Below are 22,072 nucleotides of genomic sequence, written 5' to 3' on the forward strand. Positions count from 1 at the left end.
ACGAGCGTTTTGTGCATGAGGAAATAAGGCTGGGTCGTACAGTGTGGGCTTGGTAAGATCGGGCAATCATTCCCGGCCGGTTCTTTAAACGATGTATTGTTTGGTTTGAAATTTCCTTTAAACCTGGCGTACAGAAATGAGGAAATGTTGATTGAATAGATCATTGAAATTGCAAAAGGAATTATTTTATAAGGATAATCAATCAAACAGCTTTCCACTTTCATTCAAAGTTGTTGAATAAGGATATTTATTTGTTGAGGATATTGCAGATGTAATCAAACACGAAGAACCAGATACAAACACCTAAAAAGAACTCATTCAAGACTGAAAAATTGCTTTATACAAGTAAATCCATTTGTAGAAGTAAAGAGTGTTAGGATTGGTAAGGGGATGGTGGCGAAGGCTGGCAGGATACGATGGCTGCGGCATGTCATGAGGATACCGGATTTATGCCCCACCAAGAAGGTGTTCGACAGTGATCTCCAGTTCGTCAAGAGGCGCAGGGGAGCACACCGAGCTCGATGGATGGATCAGGTGAAGCGAAACCTGTCGAAGATCGGGTGTCTACATGGATGGGAGACTGCAGCCAAGGACCGAACATCCTGGAGAATGATTGTTGACCGGGCCATGTCACAGCGACGTGCTCTGTCGTGAGTAGGCCACCAAGAAAGAGATAGAGAGAGAGAGAGATAGAGAGAGAGAGAGAGAGAGAGAGAGAGAAGGGTTTAGGATCAGTTCCCGGACCGGTATGGATTTCTCGAGAGAGAGAGAGAGAGAGAGAGAGAGAGAGAGAGAGAGAGAGAGAGAGAGAGAGAGAGGGAGGGATAAAGAGAAAGAGAAAGAGGGAGAGAGAGAAAGAGAGAGAGAAAGAGAGAGAGAAAGAGAGAGAGAGAGAGAGAGAGAGAGAGAGAGAAGGGTTTAGGATCAGTTCCCGGACCGGTATGGATTTCGTTTCAGCACCAAGGCCTGTAGGGATTCGGAATTAGTTCAAAAGCTGTCACAAGACCGCTAAGGATCCATTGAAAGACTGTTATGATTTTGATAGTAGCTCCAACCTTTTTAGGATCATGGACCACTTGGGTTTGAAAATAGATTAGAGATAGTTGACTTTGTGGTCTTCAACTGGGTTGCAGTACCGATAGTTCTTGCGTTAAAGGAAGTCAACCGGAGTTAAAGGACCAATAAACATCAACAAACATGAATAAGTTCCAAAAACAATAAAAAAATAAATAAATATGAGATCGGAATCAATTCCAGGACAGGATCAGTTTTTTTCCTTAATGTGTCCCTTGGATTAATAACTTTAACCAACAGCAACAAAACAAAAGTGATTTAGCAGCACGATGTTTTGGTACACGACAAAAAAAAACAAACAAGTAAAAAACATGTTTAAACATTTTAAAAAACAAAGATGAAAAGAATAAACCATGACTTTCTAAACATTCTTGCAACAAAATGCGATTTTTTTTGCATTTTAGTACAAAACATGTATTAAGAACACACATGGACACAACGTAATAAGAATCCAACTAGAAGTTAATCTATCCAATTAGATAAGGCACAAGACAATTATAACATTTTTTAAACAACCAAGAAATCGTGGGACCATTTCCAATGCATGTGACACACTCAATAAATCATGAATGGAACGATGAATTAAAACAAAAAAAAAACAGGGAAAACATCCAAACAAACGTTAAAAACAAAACCCTGTAATTTTATCATGCTGTCTGAATGTTTTAAGTAATTTGTGGTCAATAGCCTTCTATCAAGAACATCTTATTCGAGTGTACTGCAACCGTTCGCCGCTCTTCGCAATAGTTGTTTTCCCCCCCTTGGTTCGCCCTAAACCCTTGTTCCGGAAATTAAACGAACGGTACAAAACCAGCAGCAGTGAACCAATTGAAATTAATAGTGAGCATACCCACCGTGAGGTACAAAACTTTCAAATTGCATTACTTACACTAATTAGGTTAGGTGAAAGTTTTTAAAATCCCCCCTCTCTCTCTCTCTCCCTCTCTCCAGCTCCGCTGCATACGGCACGACGCCAAACCAAACCTCAATGCCATACGACAAGCGAGAGTTGGGCACAGTTTTTCTTCCCGAAACGTTGTTTTTCCACCCTTGTTTTCATACGATCGCATTAAGACATAGCAGACGCACAGATTCGCAACACTCGCAGAGAAATAATTTAAAGTTGCAGCTGCATGAAATTGATTGCACTTGTTTGTCAACACTTCACAATCAATTAAAATCGGTCTTTTCCTTTTTTCTTCTTAAAAGTATTTTACAACCGTTCCCGTTAACACAACATGAAAGAATACACTTTACAGGTCTTTTGGAGCTGGTTTAATGGTTGAAAGAATGCAAAACTTTGTCCTTTACGTATCCCACAATGAATGAGCATGGGCAATACACAGCACGAACCAGAAAGTAACACAGTGGTGGATATCGTAAATTAGTTTGTGAGAACACATCAATTTTATTACCATTTTTATTGCCATTTTTTTCTCAGTTATTACACTTTTGTTCACATTTTGTGAGTATGTCTGTGTGTTAGCATTGTAAAGGCACTTGCACAAAGAATGGGTGCATTTGTGCTGTCGGTAGTTTAAGTTAATTAAATTAGTTTAACAAACTATCTGCACGGTGTGTTATTACACCGTTAAACAATTAAAACCCCCTTCCAACGATGGCATCGAACCGGGGGCAGGCACTACGACACAAGGCTTAGTAGCGGGTTAGTTTTGGAACGCTCGAATGAACCCGAATGTTCACTTCCACAACGATACATCCATCAGCCAACTGGCACTGGGATAAAGTTACAAAATCCTTCAACGATTCCGTTTACGACCGTGCCCGGGATGCTTTTTTACTTTTGTCCGCTTTCGGTGGTAGATCGCCGGCCGTTTTACCACCCGCCTGCATATGTCGATTGTAGAGGCTGTGTGAAGAAAGTGAGCAAAAAGACCAATAAATACAAAACCCACCAGTAACCGGCAGCCGGCAAACTTACATTCTGTACGCCTCCGTCTTGATGTACTCGAGCACGTGGCTAATGCCCACGAGGTACTGTTCGGCAATCGCCGTCACCCACGGGTTCTCCTCCATCTTCAGCACCGACTTCGGTCCGGGCATGTCCAGATTAGCGATCTCGGGCGGCAGCACACTTAGCCGATTGTTCTGAATGTGCAGCTCGCGGATACGCGTCAGCTCGCCAATCTCGCGCGGCAGCTCCAGCAAATCGTTGTCCCGCAAACCGAGCTGAAAAGGGGCCAAAGAACTCATGAGCAATTTTTACACCAAACGCACCATCATCTGTGTGGAATCTTACAATTTGTAGATTTTTTAAGTTTTTAACCTCCTTGGGTAAATACTCAAACTCATTATCGCCAAGGTAGAGCGCGCGCAGGGAGTCTGCAAAACCGAACAAAAGCAGCAAAAAATATTGCAAGTATTAAACACATTTTGATCACATCGCTTTACACCAAAAAACGTACCCATCATGAAGAAATTGCCCGGCAGCACATGCTCGTTCAGATTGTTGTAGGAAAGGTCCAGTACCTCCAGCACGGGAAAGGCGCCAAATCCGCGCGGCAGCGTGTTGAGCCGGTTGATCGAGCAGTTCAAAATTCTCAGCTTCGGCATAGACGAAAGCGACAGTGGCAGCTCCTCGAGGTGGTTGTTGGAAAGGTTCAAAATTTCCAAGTTGTTCAAGTTGGCAATACCGGGTGGAACGGCTGTAAAACAAATGGGTTATCAAAAAAATGCAACAGATTGTTAATTATTTACAACGCGCACTGCAATAACGACATTTTTAAATCAAATGTCAAACATACAGCTGATTTTTTGTTTTAACGAATGCGCATTATTCGGGGGTTTTTTAACGAAACGAAGCGCCCGGTTAAGGCGGCGCTCTGGCACCAATCGAACACGACGTCCGACACGAATAAACCCAAATACAGTCAGAATTCAGTAGTTGAACGCTTGTTAGTTGGCATACTTTATAGATGAACGCTCGATAGTTGGCTGACAGTTCAATTAAAAGCATGCGTTTGTATGCAAAAACCGGTTTTTGAAATATCGAATTTGATGTTCGATATCCGCCTATGCTGTGAGAACCTTCTCTGTCAAACGCTTCAAAGCTACTGTAGATAGAATTCAATTCGGAACATTTTCAAGTTTGTATACGTAGTTATTATCTTTTTCTTCTTAAAATTGCGTGCAAAACATTTAAAATAGCTATCAATAATGATTGTAATGCTTTACAATCAATTATAACATGAAATATACGGGTTTGAAACGTATAAAACTAATAATGCAGATGTATGCACAGCATGTGTTTTGGCATGGACGTTTGTTTACATTTTTTAATATTAAATTTGAATGATTTTTATACTATTATTGATGTAAATCAATGTAATTAAATTACTTGAATTTTTTTTAATCTTCCCCCTGTAGATGGATACTCATTTAAACTATGAAAATGCTTCATTTTCAAGATGAAAAGATAGGCGTATTGCAGTGCATCATGACAGGTCTTTACAGGGTTTCCCACGATTTTGTGGCCGTTTCCCAGATTTTTTTGGTCCAACTGTATTGATATCCAATCGGAAAATACCAATAAATTATGAGAACGAACCAAAAATCCAAGGGATACGATCAAAAAATCGTGGGAACGCCCCAACAAATCATGGGAACTGACCAATAAATCGTGCAAACCCTGTAAGACATCGAACAGCTGACAGAGCACCTATCGAATTGTTTGTCTCGTTCGATTGGTGCCAGAGCGCCGCCTAATACGGTTCACCGGACGAACGAGGATTCACGGTTTTCTTTATAAACAAACGCTTTTGCAAAACACCTACACAAAACTAATTTTGCTATTAACAAAACGAAACACTTATTTACAACACTTTTTGGAAGATTCTACGTTCTGCACACATTTCTGCCGTAAGTTTAACGTCCCTTTTTGCTCATTAATACACTTCTGGCGATCTGAACGAACAGATGCCATCCGCAAATCCTCCTCCCACCCAGCTGGAATTACTCACTCTTTAGTTTGTTGTGGCTCAGGGTTATTCTGGTCACAAACAGCATATTAACTGCAAAGAAACAGATAAAAAAACAATCAGTTTTAATCGCTCACGGAAATGTTCCTCCTCTCGCACGCATTTCCACAAAGATTCAAAACAAACCACGCACACACACACACTCACACATCCTCCAATATCGCACACTGCCCCGCCCGTACGGAGGACCGACCCATCCCCAGCGAAAAGTAGTTTTTACCAAAAAAGGGCAACTCTGGTTGGGCCGCACGAAATGTGACCCACGTCGACGGAATACTCACGCAGCCCGGGCAGCTCCTCGAAGGTGGAAATGTTGCGATCCACCAGGTCGATTTCGCGATTTTTGGTCTCGCGCGCTTCGTCCAGCACCTTCTTCGCTTTCGACATTTTGTTCGCACTGACAGGCAAACAACTGACGACGGGTTGGTTTGACATTTTTGCTTCCTACGGGCGCGCGCGGTCGCTTCTTGCTGTTGCTGTAAATTGATCAAAATGCGCCCACGAAAACGCGCGACGGGAACCAGTTTCTAAAATGCACCGACCGTTGCGTTGGCTCACGCGAACTAAACTGCCACAGCACGCACCTACGTCGGTGCGCGGTGCGGAGATCGCGAGAAGATCGCGAGTGTGGATAAATCGGTTAGGAAAAAAGAAGAGAAAAAAGGTAATAAACCTGATCTCAACCTTCTGTGCCAACGTACACACACGGAGATGATGGTGTTTTAGTGCTGCGCGCGCGTGCGCCTGCACATATCGAAAGCAACAACAAAAAATACTGTATGTGTGTATGGTAGAATGAGTCACGTGTAAACAGGTGCGGTGGCCAGCAAGATGAGAAAATCTCAGCAAGCACAGTGAGATGAAGCAAAATAGCAAAATAATCGTTGCGCCCAACGTGGGGCTCGAACCCACGACCCTGAGATTAAGAGTCTCATGCTCTACCGACTGAGCTAGCCGGGCTGTTGATCTGCTTGGGTCCAAGAGCACACTAGACCCACACGCCCTTACTCGAAGATGTCTTCGCATGAACATCATCCATCACACGGTCGCATCTTCTTTCGCAGTTCATCTCCATTGCCCGAGTGAATCTTCATCCGTGCAGTATCGCATACCCATACACAGGATCACGCTTGCTTGTGCCTGTATGCATTTATTTCGTCCTTTCTGAAGGGGATTTCGATGGAATTGAGACCCTCGGAGGTCCTTGGGAGGGGTTGTCAAGTCGATGGGTTGTGTAACCTAGATTTGAAACGCTACAGGTATGACAACAGTGTGTGAGAGCGAGAGTATTCACCAGGGGATGTAGCTCAGATGGTAGAGCGCTCGCTTAGCATGTGAGAGGTACGGGGATCGATGCCCCGCATCTCCAGAGAACACTTTTGCTTTTTGAGCGTATGCGACGGAGACGAACTGATTTATGTTTAACATAATTATTGTATTTTCATTTAGATTTGCAATATTTATGTATGCCATATGTTGCTCTTGGCAGCATTTAATTGTTGCTTTGTATCGATTTTGCTAATGAAGATCCTGCAGCCTGAAGTCCTTGAACTACACCATCGAATTGACTGACTGCAGAAGCATATTGAAAAGGAAAAAGTAAAAATCCTTTCCGTAAAGAATGGTTTTCCTCATCATCACAGGTAAAATATTTCCGTATCAAATTATCTAATATAAGTTGATGAGATTTAAACGCGATTTGAGCAGTATGATATCGTTACACAGTGCTGTGGTGTCAACAGTGGTTTATACTTTCATTTAATACCTAAGGATCAAAGCAAGATAAATCCTTTTTATTTTTATTTTTCATGTATACTTAAAGTTAAAATCCATCAACGTCGTAAAATATTCACATGTTCCATTGTGAATTATATGTGAAAAATATGTGCTACAGATCGCGACACCTCGCATTAGGGTAATAATGAACATTACTATACATCCTTAAAATTTATACTACTATTCCAACTTTTGGTAAGAATTGATATCTAATAAAAGAACCCAAAGTACAGCTGGTCTTTGCAAACGATCATCTGCATTGCCAGCAATAAATAAAAACTTTCAATGAAACTATTTTTTGCATCAACCCGCGATCGGCTATCAACAATACGGACTAAAACTGCATCAACTATATGCCTTCTAAAATATCATTTAGATTTTAACTAAATAAACCATATAGTTCCAATTCCAGTCTCACAATCGTTCAAAAAGCAAAAAGTAATTATTTACTGGAGATGCGGGGTATCGATCCCCGTACCTCTCACATGCTAAGCGAGCGCTCTACCATCTGAGCTACATCCCCTGGTGAATACCCACGCTCTCACACACTGTTTTGATACCTGTAGCGTTTCAAATCTAGGTTACACAACCCATCGACTTGACAACCCCTCCCAAGGACCTCCGAGGGTCTCAATTCCATCGAAATCCCCTTCAGAAAGGACGAAATGAATGCATACAGGCACATGCAAGCGTGATCCTGTGTATGGGTATGCGATACTGCACGGATGAAGATTCACTCGGGCAATGGAGATGAACTGCGAAAGAAGATGCGACCGTGTGATGGATGATGTTCATGCGAAGACATCTTCGAGTAAGGGCGTGTGGGTCTAGTGTGCTCTTGGACCCGAGCAGATCAACAGCCCGGCTAGCTCAGTCGGTAGAGCATGAGACTCTTAATCTCAGGGTCGTGGGTTCGAGCCCCACGTTGGGCGCATCGATTCTTTTTGGTTTGGTGATCTCATCCTACCAAGGATCACACTTTTTTCCTCTAACAAACTATTTCTCTAATACCATAACGTTAGCATGCACAAGTTCTCAAATAAACAGTATTGACTCAACCACAACAAGTACATATTTTAATTTTTCACCAGGATGTTTTGTTTTGCTTTATTCTCCTTTTATTGTATTATCACTAATCCCATCGTTTCAGACTTTCTGCTCAGATCATCCGGTGTCACAGATCTCCGTTTTAAACTGCCCAATCTTGAAAGATCCATTTACATTTGTCCTAAACTGTGAACGTGAGCTCTCTATCCTCTTTTTTTTTTCTCCTCTCGCGCGAGAGTTCCGTAATGCTGCTCTGTATGGTCTTTCGGCTTTATCCACTTTCAAGGGTTTCCTCTTATTATTTGCTTACTTTCATTTTTTCCAGTTTTGCTTACTTCGAACGCTATTTACAAACATTTACAAATAGTTACAATTATAGAAACATGCTATCCATCCTCACCCTTGCGACAACCTTGCGGACTCCTTCTTATTTCAATAATCATTCATTTCCTTCCGTTTCCCTTTTCTCATGTTCTTTTCGTCTTTGATTCTCTCAAACTCTAACCCAGTGGGCGTTTTCATATTTTGCGCTTACATTTTGGGAGTTTGGGAGCGCTCTAAGCACACAAAAACACACACACACTGTCGAGAGTATATGTTTTTGTTGTTGCACATCGCAGCGCTTAGCGTTTGTTGTTTCATTTAATTTGCTACATCCCCCACTTGACACATTATTCCACATCCATTTTATATTCTCTGTGTTGGGTGTGTATGCTTTGTTTGTTTGGCTTTAATTCTTTTGTTGTTTCGCATTGAAATATGTCCCGCTTTCATTTATGCATAATCTTTTATCCACTTTCTCTCTTTCTCGTTCAATTGGAAGAATTAATTTTAGTGTAAAATGCCGTCAATAAAAACAAGTCACTCTTGCTCTAAACTTTGCTTTCAGGCTTGTTTGTTGTCTCCCTTTTCTAAAGAACATAACCGCTGCAACATGTCTTCTCTTTGCTTCAATTTAGAAACTACACTTGAGGGAAAGATTACGAACGTAAACAAGCCAACACAAACGTGCCAAACGTGACCACTTACAGATTGAATCGTTCATAACACTTCTTGCCATCGTTACGTTACAATTTAGATAAACTAATGGAATCGAAACTAAAAGGCTAAAGGAAGTTTGTGTAGCTTTCACTGCACATTTTCACCTTTGCAACATCATAACATTACTGCATTTTATAGTATTTCAATCGCACCCGTATATCGTTCAGCCCTTCCGCAACCGAGAAACGAAAATATGTCGAGATTTGAGTTTCAGTACACGCACACACGGGTTTGGAATTTCGATAGTTCTGCTCGTCTTTGTAGTATTTTTTTATTTATTTGGTAATGTTTATAGAAAAGAAAATGCACGCTAAAATACGATAGAAGACGAATGATGTAAGAAGATTCATGTTTGTAATACTAACAGAAGATCATATCGTTTTTAAAAGAATTTAAGAGGCAGTAGAGAACTTCATAGAGATATACTGACGAGTTTAACCAAAAATTGGGTTTGTTTTGCGGGCTTTCAAATTTCAAAGATCTAAATCCCATAATTATATAGTATCCTACATGAGACAAACCAAACGATTCAAGCGTATAAATTTGATGGTTGTGTTTTGAGTATGAATTGCACATAAACCTAAAACATTGAACACAAATAATGGCTACAAAGAAGATTACATCTGCATTACGACCGTTAAAACTGAATAATTGGAATAGTGAAAAAATAGTAAATCTATTGCATAGGAGTATAGCATTGCTTTCCACTCACAGTTATTGCTAATACAGATGGAGATGGAATTTGGAAAATAATGAACAGCATCGAAATGAAGCCCGCCGTCACGTAGTAATAACCAAAACAGCAAGGAGATTTGAGCATATTTTCATTCAGAACATCTTCCTTTTATCAACTAATTTCTATGCTTTGTTCGGAAGGAGGTTTCTTAACGATGGAATCATTTCTTGTGAGTGCGTGAGAGAGTCTAGATGGTGGAGAGGTGAACTACCAGTTTGGTTTGATTCGACCGACTTTCACGTACAGTTGCACAGTTTAAATATGGATAGACTTGTGGTTTTGTGGGTATGTTTTCGCTTTTTTTCTTTCTTCTGTGTTTGTTTGTTTCGCAAACAACAATGTATGTTGTCTAACTTTTCTATGTGTGTGTATCATTGTGGGTTTCGTTATAATGAACTCTTCTCGATTGGTGCGCGTTCTATTAGTATTGAGCGTTTTGTTTGCATTCTCCGGCAAAGAGAATACTTTCCAGTTGTTTGTTGTGTTTGTTTAAATTTCATTTGCATCTATTGTGCATCATTATTTTGATCTATATTTGCTGCTTGTTATTATTGTTTTACTTTCCCACTCCTTGTCGAGTACGTTCCGAGTGAAGGGCATTCGTTCACTCGTGCGCTTATCCGTGTGTCTGCTATATATATGGTTGCTTGTTTTCCTTTCCTTTTTTTGTGTTATTTCTGTTGTCCCCCTCGTTTCAGTGTTTAGTAGGTTGGTTTCATTTTATTAGTTTTAGAAAAATATATATCACATGTATCCGCTTTTAAATATTGTTTTTTCTTCTTTCTTCTCTCTACTGTTTTTACCACACGTTTTCCTCCATTTTGCTCATATCGTTTTACATTATTAAGAGAACCGACATACACTTTCGCGGTTTTAGTTGTTTGTTTTTTTCTCACACTTTTTAACAACTCAATATTCTTTACTAAACTATCCCACGGCAGTCTCGAGAGTAAAAGTTTCAGTGATTTTGATTGTTGTGAATGAAAGAGTAAACAATTAAAACAAAGAAAAAGAAGGGGTTTGTTTACACACGTTCATGAAAAAAACAAAAAAAAAACAACTAGTTATCATTCTTTTAAAAAAATCATATGTGTTGCTTAGCCATAGCAGAACAACGGAAACAGCTTATTTGCCACATAGCTGAACAACCTTAACCTTTTTGTGCGATTGCAACATTGTTACCGTTTTGATGGGAAGTACCAAAGATAAAAAAGGAACTTCTTAGTAGTTTCCGTTATGCAGGCAGAATGAAACACTATTTAAAAAAAAACAATACTAATAAACACACGAACTCTCCCGCCTTTCCAGCATCTTTGCAAGTGGAGATAGGGAGACGTAAAGTGATGGCTCATGCAAAGTAAATAAATCTTCCTAAACCTACATATATATGCACACGCACACACACGCTCGCACGCACACACACACCCTTTTTTTGCTGCAAACTCACTTCTTCTTCCACTCAACAAATCACCAAAATTTTGCTAACTTTCACTCCTTCGCACTTCCCTTCCAAAGCTGAGACTCAAACTCAATCAATCCCTCAACGTTTCGCAAGTTACACGGCGGAGGCGAACTTTCGCTTGGCATCGGCTAGATAAATACTCTGTATTTCTTTATATCTGTGCAGAGGAGGGATGTTTCAAGAACATTGCTCTCTCTCTCTCTCTCTCTCTCTCTGCTTAAGCTACAAACGATTCCTAAACGGTTACTTACAATTTTCCTTCAATTTGCTTCCATTTCTTCGACTTTCGGTGAGAGTGTGTGTGTTTATGTGTTTTTTTTCCTCTTTAATACACTGTTTCGCTTTGCTCAACTATCTTAACCATCTTTGTTTCACTGATGTTGTTTTTTTTTACAAACTTTTCCCGTTTTCCATTATTGTATGTTGCGTTTACCCTTTTGTTTTATAACTTTTGTTTTCTGCTATATTGCTGGACCCAGAGATGAATGTGTGTGTATGTGTGTTCTATAGCTGATTTTCTTTGTAAATGTGTGTGTGTTCCACGGATGTACATCATACTATAATGCCAATCTAAGGCCCATCCGCACATTTATTTGATCCCTTGTACGGCGGGGGGACATTGGCGGCATGGAGAGTACAGACGGATCGTGGTTTTGTGTTTTTGCAGACTGCAGATGGGAATCATACATTAAACAACAAACAAGACACTTTCCTCTTCATAATTAAACATAGATAAAAATGCCAAAAAGGTAGAATGTTTAATGTAGCAACAAATACATCAAAGTTTGCAGTTCGCTCTCTCCCTGTCGTGCGTTTTGAAACGAGTATGACGACCGTACAGGGTGGAGGCGTTCCCACTGCGATCAACTGCACTTTTTGTATCACGGTAGCGTATAGTATTCGGTTTTTAAAAATATATGTATGTAAAGAATTCCATCACATAGTGAAAAAGATAAAGTGTCACGAGCACCCGTGCGCATCATTAAATTAACTAATACAATCTTGCGACCGCATAAAATCATATTGGGGAGAGTAGTATATTACAGCAAGTATTCTGTTGCGTCCTAAGGTTTGATCTAACGGCCTCTACCTACTATTCGCTTGCAGTACACATCTTTCTCTCTTCTCTTCTTGTTGTTTGAAATCTATTCAACATCCTTGATGCGGCATTCGTGTTCTAGCTTTCAATTTATAAGTAAACGATTCTACTGTTACTCTATCTCGTACAAAAATAAGCAAACAGAAGGACACAGGATGTGAACCAATGGCCGCTGGAGCAATACGCGCGGTCCCATATACCTTCATTCGTTGGCGCATCCGTGTTCAACTCGCATACCCTCACCATCCCCCTGCAAAGTGATTCTATTGGGAAAGAGGGGGTTTGCTGTATGAAATCGTCAACGAAATCAATAGCACAGCTGTCGTTTGTTTAAAAAAAATGGATGAAGAAGACAAAGTATGGTAACTGGGAACAAAGTGGGACAATTATTTCCAACAGCAGTAGCGAAACTGCGGACTGTACCGACGGTATCGGCGTACGGTGGCGGCTGTTGGTTGCAATTGGTTGCGGTGGTGATCTCGTGTTTGGCGTCGATCTTGTCAAACCTTATTGTTAGCATACGGGCGTCTCGGTGGTTCGTACATGCCCCGATCCGGATAGGCTTCGGCGTATAGCTCCGCATTGCTCATACGGCTATAGTTTTGGGATGGTGGTGCTGCAAGACAAGACGAAACAGGGCACAGTTATTACACGTTCAGCACACCTTTCATGCTGAGAGTCATTATTCGTTTTGTTATAGTAAATGGATTTAGACCGTTAATGAGTATTAGGATTAGAAATGTTATGTAGTTGAATTGCTACGATATATGTATGACACTGAAAGATATGTTCTGTCTCTATACGGTTCCAAATGGGCATGGAGGATGGAATGTATAAAAGATGTGCAAAAGACAACAAAAAGTATGTGTTAAAAATGATGGATAACGAAAAGAAAAACAAGAAAACAAAAAAATATGCTTACACTTCTCCTAAAAGTGGCTTAATGGTCGGACGAACCTTTCCCGTGAGATTATGGAAAAATATAATAAACTGAGAAATACACGGTGTCACTTCATCAAAGTCTCGAAAGAAAACGATAAGAAGCGTTGAGAAAGTGGATCCAATATTGAAGTTGGATTCCTTTTTTTTGTGGAAACTCGATAAAGTTGCTACGGATTTGGTTTCAAACTGCGAATTTGCGAATTGTACTTTAGGAAGGACACACAGGAACACACCCGTTTTGCTGCTATGGGACCCTTTTTGCTAGGATGTTTGTATGTGTGTGTGTGTGTACGTGTTAAGGATGTCCTGAGCATTCGCTTTAAAAATAAAAAGCACGCGACCATTTTCTTCTACTTCTTGTACACCACTGTGGCACTCGTCTGATTGGCTCGAACCCCTTCGCGGGGGTTGGAATTTGCTTTGCGGGAATGTTGCTGCTTACTGCTGTGATGGCCTACGATACGCAACGAAATGAAAATAAAAACAAACAAAAAGTACGCAAATTAATAAAAATAAATCAAATAAAAAGAAAGGAATCGTCGCGAAATGGGTACATCACGCATAAAGTAGTGATAGAAACACAACCGACGCAGTTTTTGGGGGATATGAAAAGGAGCACTGTAACATTATTTGGGATCAGACAGAGCGAACACACCTTTCGGTGGGTAGTATTGTTGGCCACGGCCTTCGCCATACCCATGTGCTGGCGGACGCGAACTGTTTGACGGGCGGCTGTTGCCGGACGAGGAAGAATTATGCCCCGCGGGTGGTCCACCATTTCGCATATCAACATCGCTGCGCGTGCGGCTTCCGACACCACGGCCACCATTCCGTTCGCCACCACCGCGACCTCCTCCTCCACCACCACCACCACCTCCTCCTCTTTCGCCCGCACTACGGGAACGTTCGCCCCGCGGCACAGGGACACTACGCGGCCCGGCTCCGTTATGATGGTGTCGTCGCTAAAATAGAAAAAAAAAACAGTTCCAATCAGACATACAATTCATTCCGCGATAATGAGTAACGATCGAATACGTACCATCATTCGAAGCGTGTTCATTGGGCGACGCAGCGTGTCCGAAATTCGATAGGCGGCCGCCTTCTTCGGATTAGAGCTGGGCGTGTGCACCGCACAGCACTTGATGAAGATGCCCATCGTGATGATAAAGGCGATGCCGAACATGCACACCAGATACCAGTGCTCCGTCGCCCATTCCGCCAGCGTTTGGAGCGTCTGCTTGTTGAACAGCAGGTTCTTCAACCGCACCAGGGCACCCTCGGCGTCCACGGCACGGCATTTCAGAAACACATCACAGTAACCCTGCAACACCGGAGACCGGATTAGAATTGCGTCACAATACATGCCACAGAGCGAGAGAGGGGCAACAGCACTTACTTGGAAGTTATCGCACGGTGAACCGGGTCGCAAGCTGTAACCACCGTCCGGCAGCCCGTACTCGCGCGCGAACTCGCTCGTGCTCCGGCACGAATTGGTGTCGTTGCCGTTCTGGCAGGCCAGCTCGCACAGTTTGCGCTTGTCAATGTTCGGAATGATATTGGACGTCAGGAAACACTCCGTCATGTTCCACAGCAGGCAAATCGAGCCGGAACATTCGCCCTTGATGCAGAGTTGTGTACCTACAGGGTGGAAGAGAGAGAGTGGAATCACACACCGAAACCGGGTCATATTAGACAGCCACCTACATCATCCCAGCAAATATGACGTATGACGAGACGAGGACACTTACCGTTGTTACACTTCGTCTTATCGTCCCGTGGCTTCGGTTCCGGACACTCGGGCGTCGTACCGTTGCAGGTGGAGCCCCACGAACACTCCGTCTCCTCCTTGCACGTTACCCGCGCATCGGCCGGTATGAAGCGGCAGGTATTGCTATCGCAGCACGGTCCCTGCGACGGGCTGCACTGTGTCCGTGCCCGCCGGCCACAGCTCTGCGCCGTCACGTTCTCAATGCGCATCGTTTCGGACATTTCCCGCGGATAGCAGCACTTGTCCATGCACTCCTCCTCGTTGAAGCCACAGTCGCACTCCTCGCCGATCTCGACGATCTTGTTGCCGCAGAACGCGCCCTCCGACGCCTGGAAGCAGTTGCGCTTCTTGTTCTCGTCGATCGCGTCCAGCACGTTCGAAATGTTGCGCACCGAGCACGGCGAAAACTTGCCATTGTTTAGCCGGATGCCGCTCGTTGCACTGGCGAACATGATGTAATTGCCATTGTTACCGCCCGGGCGACATTCGGCCGGATAATCATGCTGTGCAGACGACACGCAGCAAGCGGGGGAAAAGGGAAGACAAGGGAAACACAACATGTGTGAGTTTTCTTTTTCTTTTGTTGGCAATGTTTTGCCACACACTGCCGCCTCGCAGCACAACGATCTCATGTTACATACCGGTGAGCCGAAGTTGTGTCCGATTTCGTGAGCAAGCGTCAGTTGAGACACCTTCGGCGGGACGCGCGTGTTGTAGTTCACGAACGTAATGATGCCCGTATTGAGCGAGCGCTTGGTGCTCTGGTATAGACCGCCGACCGTTTCGGTGTACGTCTTGTACTTTTCGCAAATGCCGCCGGAAGCACCGGAAGCCGATGCAACCCAGGCCAGCCCAAGCGTACCGCCGGTAAAATCTCTGTGTTAGATATGAGAAGAAGAAAAAACAACATCCAACCACAAGAACATTAGAATCATTTTGCCGATCAAACTCGGCTCCCTCTCTCTCTCTCTCTCCGACTTCATCCGACTCACCTGTAGGTAAACACATACGCCAAGCAGAACGCCTCATGATTGCCGAGCGAGTGTAGATTGAGAAAATTCGATACGTCGATATTTTCCAGACAGAGTGGATTTGTTTCTTCGTGATGGTTTTCCCCGCACGACGAGTCGTCGTCAATCTTCAAGCGTTGGACCTGCAGTGGCACGGAGTAAGCAAACGAAGAAATTGACCATTAGGAACGATACGCCCAGGGCATGTCGCAAATCAACACCAGCAACACCGCACTCACCTCAAACCGAATGTTTCGATGCTCTATTCGTCCATCAAACTTTGTATTGCGATAAATGTAGTTGACGGCAGTGATGTGATGTATGATCAGCGATAGTATCTCTTCGCGCGTTTTCTCCTCCAGCTCGTTGCGACGGGCCCGATGGAGATGCTGTGAAACGGTTGGCACCGAGGAGGTTCAACTAATTAATTACAGTTCGCTCTTGCTAAATTATCCATATAGTTCAACGTATATATTGCTGCTTGCTCTAATCAAACTGGAAAACCAACGCGAGAAGAAATGCTGCACGCTCGTACATGGTTGACTTTGACTTCAAAAGCAGAAAGCTCGGGCCATGAGTGAGCAGCAGCTGGATGATTGACACCCCTCCAACAAAACTTGGCTAATTAGTCTTCCAATGTGTGTGTGTGTGTGTATGTTTGTATGTATGCATGCGTGTGGGTTACTGTGTATATGTGTGTGGTCCATTTTAGACTTGGTCCCTAGTGTCACCGCAAGTGAATCGTTTGAAATATACCACGACGTGATTTACGGTTCATCTACAATAGAGTTGTCAAACTCCATGCCCAACAATTAATTGTTGTGTTGTTTCTTAATTTTCTGTATATTTTAATCAATATACCTAAACACTTGCAAATGTGTCTTTGAAATGTTCAAATTGTATTGGTAATATGACACGTAATAAAGATACACTTTAACACATATTTATAAAAAAATAAAAAAGTAATCTATTAATATATCTGAATTTTAATCAATTTTATAGAATCTTTGAGAGATCTTTTTGATTCAAATTTCAAAATAGGTTTAGTCTATTCTGTCTGTAATTGAGAAACCATTTTCTATATAAAACGTCTGTTTGACATCCCTGGTTTAACACGTTCTAAACCGAGCCATTCTCATCTGGATCATCAAGTTGCAGTTTGTCATTGCAGAAAACGCTACCGCTTCGTCGTCTATCGGGCGGGTGCGTTGTGGTTTTACTGATAATGAACAGACGGCCGACCGGTAGCCCTTTCTTCGTAGGCGCTGATAAACAAGAGGATGATAGAGATGTCGAAAGAGCGTAGAGCGTTCTGAGACCGTGCACCATACACATCATCATCAGACTGGACGCAGGCAACAAACATATCCTGGTGAACCAGTCTGCTATGGCCCTATACCGTCGTTGCAACTACTGTGGAACGAAAGCTCCGAGAAGAAGCCACCACCCTTACTACAAGTCAACGAACACAGAAGTAAGTTATGGTGGCAATCAGTTTTGTGTTGCTGGCGGCAGAGCACCCAGCCACACACGCACACACCCAAGCACACAGAAGGGCTGGAGGGAAAAACCCTACCTATTGTGTACCGCGGTCAGCACATGCGGTAAACAAGCTGCATACAGCAGCGGCCGAGAGTAGCAGACGTTGCTCATTGCTCCAAGATATAGCGTCTGCCAGCCAACAATTGGCGGGCGGCTCTCTCTTCGCCCTTGTGTTGCCAAAGATTCCTTCCGCTTGCGGTTTGTAAACGACAATGAGAAGTGACACGTTCATCGGAGTGTGCAGCCGCTCGGGCCAAGTTGTGTGTACCGTACTGCACACAGCCGTTCGGAGACGATGGGCGGCGCGTTACATCCAATGCCCTCCCAGGGGAGGTATGTGCGGTGCCCGTCTCGTTGTGGCTTTTTCCACATTACTAGCCACCAGCCGGACGATGAAAAGGTGTGGCCTTTATTTTCTGTTTTCCAAAAGCTATCCCGCCCCTCCTGGGAAGCGACTCAGGCAACATCGGCCCTTTGATGATGTGGTTTCCGGAAGAGGCCAAACAATAATGAAACTGTTGATTACGGAGATCTATGGTTCTCAATGCCAGCTCGGAATGCTTTTTGCGAGTACGGCCAGCAAAGGCCTTATCCACAGTAACGTATAATTTGAAATTTCGCTTTGAATGAAATCCAAAAAACCTAAGAAATTAAAGTTTCTACAACCATCTACCGCATTCTAATGAATACTCACCCCGACGATACTATCCCGGATGTGACTCCACAGCAGTGGATCGGACTGAATGTACAGCGAGCACGTGTTCCGATAGTCTTCCTTCGGCCGGGCCGCTCGCCGGACCCGCTCGTGCGCCTTCCAGTGCCATTCGGAGTCGGTCACGCTTTCGCCCGACGCTCGCCAGTTGGCCGCCTTGGAGTATTTTTCGTACGGATACTTAAACTCGTATCCAGTTTCGATGGGAATGTCGTTAGCGCCGATGTCGGGCCGCGTATCCTTCTCCAGCGTAGCCGAACGGCGCTTCGCTTTGGCATTTGATTTATGCTTGGTCGGTGCTGTTAAAGGTTGTTGCTGCTGCTGCTGCTGGCCGCTGGCACTACTTTCATTATGGGACTGTCGCTTCTGATTATCTTCTTGGACTACTTCTTCTTCTCCTTCTTTTTCTTCTTCCTCTTCATCTTGACGTTCGTCCTCTTCCTCCGTTTCTTCTACGGCAGAATTCTGTATCCGATCCATCCACGCCGAAACTTCATCATGCACACCACATCCGGACGGGTGTCCTACAAAAAACAGAGAACGTTCGTATATATCAATCAATATTAGCTCGTAGTTGGGAGAAAAATTGAAGTTAAATAGGTTACAAAACTGTCCATCTATAAGACACATGATATAAAGCAATGGATGAACACGATGCACCGTTTTCCTTTCAAGGAATTTCCTTTTTATTATGTCCTTCTCTTACAATAGTTACACTGACGTACTTCTCAATTTGCCCGCGCTTCCGACCATATCGATCCAGCTAGTTAATGTACGTTTAATTGGATTTATGTTTCAACCGATTACATGCGTTGACGTAACACTGCCCCGTAACATGATGGAAGTGACCCAGACGGTGGCCACATGATGGTACTAAAGTTTTCGTCACCCTCCCCCGAAGTAGTTGATTATCGGGGTGGTTGGAATCTGAAGTTGCCGCAACTCGTTTGCTTTCTGACACTACCCGCATTAAAATTTCCTAATTAGTTATGGGTCTAACCGGCGTGTATACCGGTGGTGCCGGCTTTGAACTCTTTCATCCCTTTGCTATCGCGTTTGGGGCTAGGATACCGATGCAGGAAGTTCTCCTGGTTGGAAAATTAGTTTTCTTTATCCCTAATCTTCAATCCCCCCCCTTAAAATGATGGATGTCGTATCCTTAATTGGTACAATGATGGGACGCATCCGTCATTATCGTAAGTGAATGGATACTTTGGGGCCATCATATTTGCTGTTGAACAAGGGATCACACTCATAATCTCAGAAGACGAATGTCGGACCAAGGCTAACACTATAACTTAGCACAGTAAGGTTAGGATGACTTCCGGATGTTTCGGCACCGGCAGAAAAGGTTGGAAGCACATTTTTTTACGACCCAAGCAAGTAAACATCAGTTATTGGACTATATTCGGCGCAATACACTCCTCCGCGTACGCTCAATTCTAAATGATTCATTGCTCGGACGCGATTGTTCGCAGGGCTTTTGTGCGTAATCACCATAGTTAATTGCCCAGAGAGCCAAGGCAAGGCACGAAGGGCTATATAGCATGCCAGACCTGCCAAACCATCGCATCAAACGATCTCCCATCCCCATCCAATAACGACAGTTGATTGATTTTGTGAAGCACTTCTTCACCGTTTGCTCGATTCTGCCCGCACGGCGCTGAGAAGTGCGGCCTTCTTTCCGTTCACCGTTCGATATTGCGCTCCGGAAGCTTGGGCACTGGACGTCTACGAGTTGTTGGTGGGTTGTTGGCTTATTTCCCAGCGCGCATGGCCCCATTCGCTTTCGCTTCTGCACGGTGCTGCTAGCTGCTGGCTTTGCCACTTTCATCCGGCAGGGAAAACTTTCTCCGTTCATGCGCGGCAAAAAAAGGATTGCGTGCTTTGGAGGTCACCCCGACCGCTCGATGAGATCCGAAATTGAGTCGATTGATTGACGGAGTTCGACCGGTGTTTATCGTGTGGCCGCTGACAGCTGTTGACCCTGTTTTTGGGGGAGTGAGGCGATGCTTTGGGGTTTAAGTTGCGATTTTTTTAAGAACACCCGCCTTCCCAAAAGGGTATCCTATTTCAAGATCCATTGAACCGTTTTAAATGTTATTGCCAAGTACACCAAAGCGGAACTTTGAAAACTTTTCTCTTAAGTGACGTTGCCATAGGTCCACCTCTTTAACGGAAGCAGACACAGCACAGAGTATTTCAATCTCTAAATCTCATTGTTTTATTTTGATTTCAACAACTGCAGCAAATGTAGTAGATTGATGCAAAATGAATGCAATGGATTAAAACCACTGAAACTTTACATGTTGCCAAACATGTCAAAAAATTGGAATAAAAACTCTGATTTTTAAAGAAAATTATGTAATGACCGGGTATGCGTTGGTTCCAGCATCTCCTACCCGTCATCTAACATCATCCGACTATATGAGATTTTCGACACGACATAAGAAACATTACCTTACATTTACGTAAGGTGTTGCTCAAGCTTGATAAAGGCACCTAACCTGCTCTGCTGCTTCTCTTTGAAACTTTTATCAACCAAGCTATATACGGCGTACAGCGAGATTAGCAAACGAATCTCCCACGAAATTGCAAGGCACATCAACGTTACAGATTTTGTGTCTTTCAAAGGGCAATGAGAAATAAGTAGATAATAAGTATATCGTTTGAGACATTAATGCAATCTTCCCATGAAAACTACATTAACGGGTGTCGGCAGACATTTTTCACAAGGCAGCAAAAGGCCAATCTGCAAAACTTGTGCTCCGAAGGGCCAATTCACCCATCAATTACCATCCTCATTCTTGTCTTTCTCCTGTTCAGTATAGTTTAACTTTACAAAAGTAACAAAATCCCTTACCTTTCCTCCGGTGCCGGTAAGGATCGTCCACGTGCTGGTCCTTGTAGATCACCGAATGGAACGGTGGCTCACCGTCACCGGTGTGATGCAGCGGGTGCGTTTCCGGATTGGACGATTCGCGAAAGTAGTGCTTCGCCCGCTCCACATAGTACTCGTCCTCGGAGGTGATCACTTTGCCCTCGAACACACCGTCAAAAATCGAACCGAACACGTAACTGTTCGGATCGTCAATCACCTCGCCATGATAGATGTGGGACGAATCGACCTGCACCGGTCCCTTGTCGGTATGTATCTGTGATACGTAAAAGAAAGCAACATCGTTAGCCATCGATATTAATAGAACAGCGCTAGTCTAGTGCTGACACTCACCTCTAACTTATCACTTATTGTGCTGAGATCGCGTTTAAGTCTAATGTTAAAATCTCGATCGTGTGCGCTAAAGCTAAGATGTACGTAATGATCTTTGGTGACCGATCGTTTCGCCCGGCTGTGACTAGCATGCAGATGCTCATGATCGTAGCTCAACTTCTCGTAATGCGATATGTACTCGTTGAGGGGACGTGCTGCAAAGAAACAAAAGAAAATGGAAACGTAAACTCATTAATATTTAGTAAACCAGTCTCTGCCGCTGTGTACGCCTGTGTCTACAAGATAAGGGTCAATATTGATTGAAGTACGATCTGGCCACGCTTCGCATGAACTAACTCAAGTCGGGGGAGGCAAAAAGTCAAATTAATTTGAAATTCTTATTTCAATCCTAACGATTCGCACTCCTCTCAGCCGGTTGTGTTCGGTATGCAATGTTCAGTAGAAAATTCAACCAGAGCTGGTCATTCGTAAAGCAGCAGCATCGAAGCGTATAATTTGATTGTGCTTCCATGAAAATGAAACGATAATGTGCCAAACATTTTTTTCCACAGCTTGCGAAAGGAAAAGCGATTGGGGCAATCTGAACCGCTACATTTGTTTTGCAACGATCTTGTTTGGCAGTCATTTCAATTT

General features: G+C 43.3%; 2 protein-coding genes and 4 non-coding genes across 14 annotated transcripts in view; 2 read left to right on the plus strand and 4 right to left on the minus strand.

Moving 5' to 3' along the window:
• Nucleotides 1–2,458: 2,458 nt before the first annotated feature.
• On the minus strand, nt 2,459–5,840 carry LOC1275645 (ras suppressor protein 1). Its single transcript, XM_314913.4, has 6 exons — nt 5,354–5,840; nt 5,055–5,105; nt 3,501–3,740; nt 3,335–3,417; nt 3,017–3,264; nt 2,459–2,944 (listed from the first exon to the last, which is right to left on the minus strand). The coding sequence occupies exons 1-6, from the start codon at nt 5,505–5,507 to the stop codon at nt 2,848–2,850; spliced, it is 873 nt and encodes a 290-aa protein (XP_314913.3). The 5' UTR covers nt 5,508–5,840; the 3' UTR covers nt 2,459–2,847.
• A 119-nt stretch (nt 5,841–5,959) lies between these two features.
• On the minus strand, nt 5,960–6,032 carry Trnak-cuu (transfer RNA lysine (anticodon CUU)). Its single transcript has one exon. It is a non-coding gene; the product is annotated as a tRNA-Lys (tRNA).
• Nucleotides 6,033–6,368: 336 nt separating this feature from the next.
• Trnaa-agc (transfer RNA alanine (anticodon AGC)) lies at nt 6,369–6,441 on the plus strand. Its single transcript has one exon. It is a non-coding gene; the product is annotated as a tRNA-Ala (tRNA).
• Nucleotides 6,442–7,298: 857 nt separating this feature from the next.
• Nucleotides 7,299–7,371, minus strand: Trnaa-agc (transfer RNA alanine (anticodon AGC)). Its single transcript has one exon. It is a non-coding gene; the product is annotated as a tRNA-Ala (tRNA).
• A 336-nt stretch (nt 7,372–7,707) lies between these two features.
• Trnak-cuu (transfer RNA lysine (anticodon CUU)) lies at nt 7,708–7,780 on the plus strand. Its single transcript has one exon. It is a non-coding gene; the product is annotated as a tRNA-Lys (tRNA).
• A 590-nt stretch (nt 7,781–8,370) lies between these two features.
• LOC1275648 (disintegrin and metalloproteinase domain-containing protein 10) overlaps nt 8,371–22,072 on the minus strand; it is a 61,617-nt gene continuing 47,915 nt past the window's right edge. For 6 of the 9 annotated variants that reach the window (XM_061654787.1, XM_061654790.1, XM_061654785.1 and 3 more), the window contains 11 exons: nt 21,440–21,633; nt 21,071–21,362; nt 18,190–18,731; nt 16,193–16,342; nt 15,936–16,096; nt 15,585–15,819; nt 14,924–15,446; nt 14,572–14,813; nt 14,215–14,496; nt 13,831–14,137; nt 8,371–12,849 (listed from right to left, as the gene is read on the minus strand). In XM_061654787.1, coding sequence (XP_061510771.1) covers nt 12,734–12,849; nt 13,831–14,137; nt 14,215–14,496; nt 14,572–14,813; nt 14,924–15,446; nt 15,585–15,819; nt 15,936–16,096; nt 16,193–16,342; nt 18,190–18,731; nt 21,071–21,362; nt 21,440–21,633 — 3,044 coding nt within the window. In that variant the 3' untranslated portion in view covers nt 8,371–12,733. Of the gene's footprint in view, nt 12,850–13,349; nt 13,630–13,830; nt 14,138–14,214; nt 14,497–14,571; nt 14,814–14,923; nt 15,447–15,584; nt 15,820–15,935; nt 16,097–16,192; nt 16,343–18,189; nt 18,732–21,070; nt 21,363–21,439; nt 21,634–22,072 lie in introns of those variants that run through there. The other 3 variants (XM_061654793.1, XM_061654794.1, XM_061654792.1) reach the window with 3 other exon arrangements.

This window comes from Anopheles gambiae, chromosome 3 (assembly GCF_943734735.2).
Source record: "Anopheles gambiae chromosome 3, idAnoGambNW_F1_1, whole genome shotgun sequence".
Lineage (NCBI taxonomy): Eukaryota > Metazoa > Arthropoda > Insecta > Diptera > Culicidae > Anopheles > Anopheles gambiae.

Bases quoted from the DNA above. Each gene is read 5' to 3' on its own strand.
- LOC1275645 (XM_314913.4), bottom strand. From the start codon at position 5,507: ATGTCAAACCAACCCGTCGTCAGTTGTTTGCCTGTCAGTGCGAACAAA. The intron at 5,106-5,353 runs GTGAGTATTCCG...GTTTCTTTGCAG, and splicing joins CGAGGAGCTGCCCGGGCTGC to TTAATATGCTGTTTGTGACC. The intron at 3,265-3,334 runs GTAAGATTCCAC...GCCCCTTTTCAG, and splicing joins ACTTAAAAAATCTACAAATT to CTCGGTTTGCGGGACAACGA.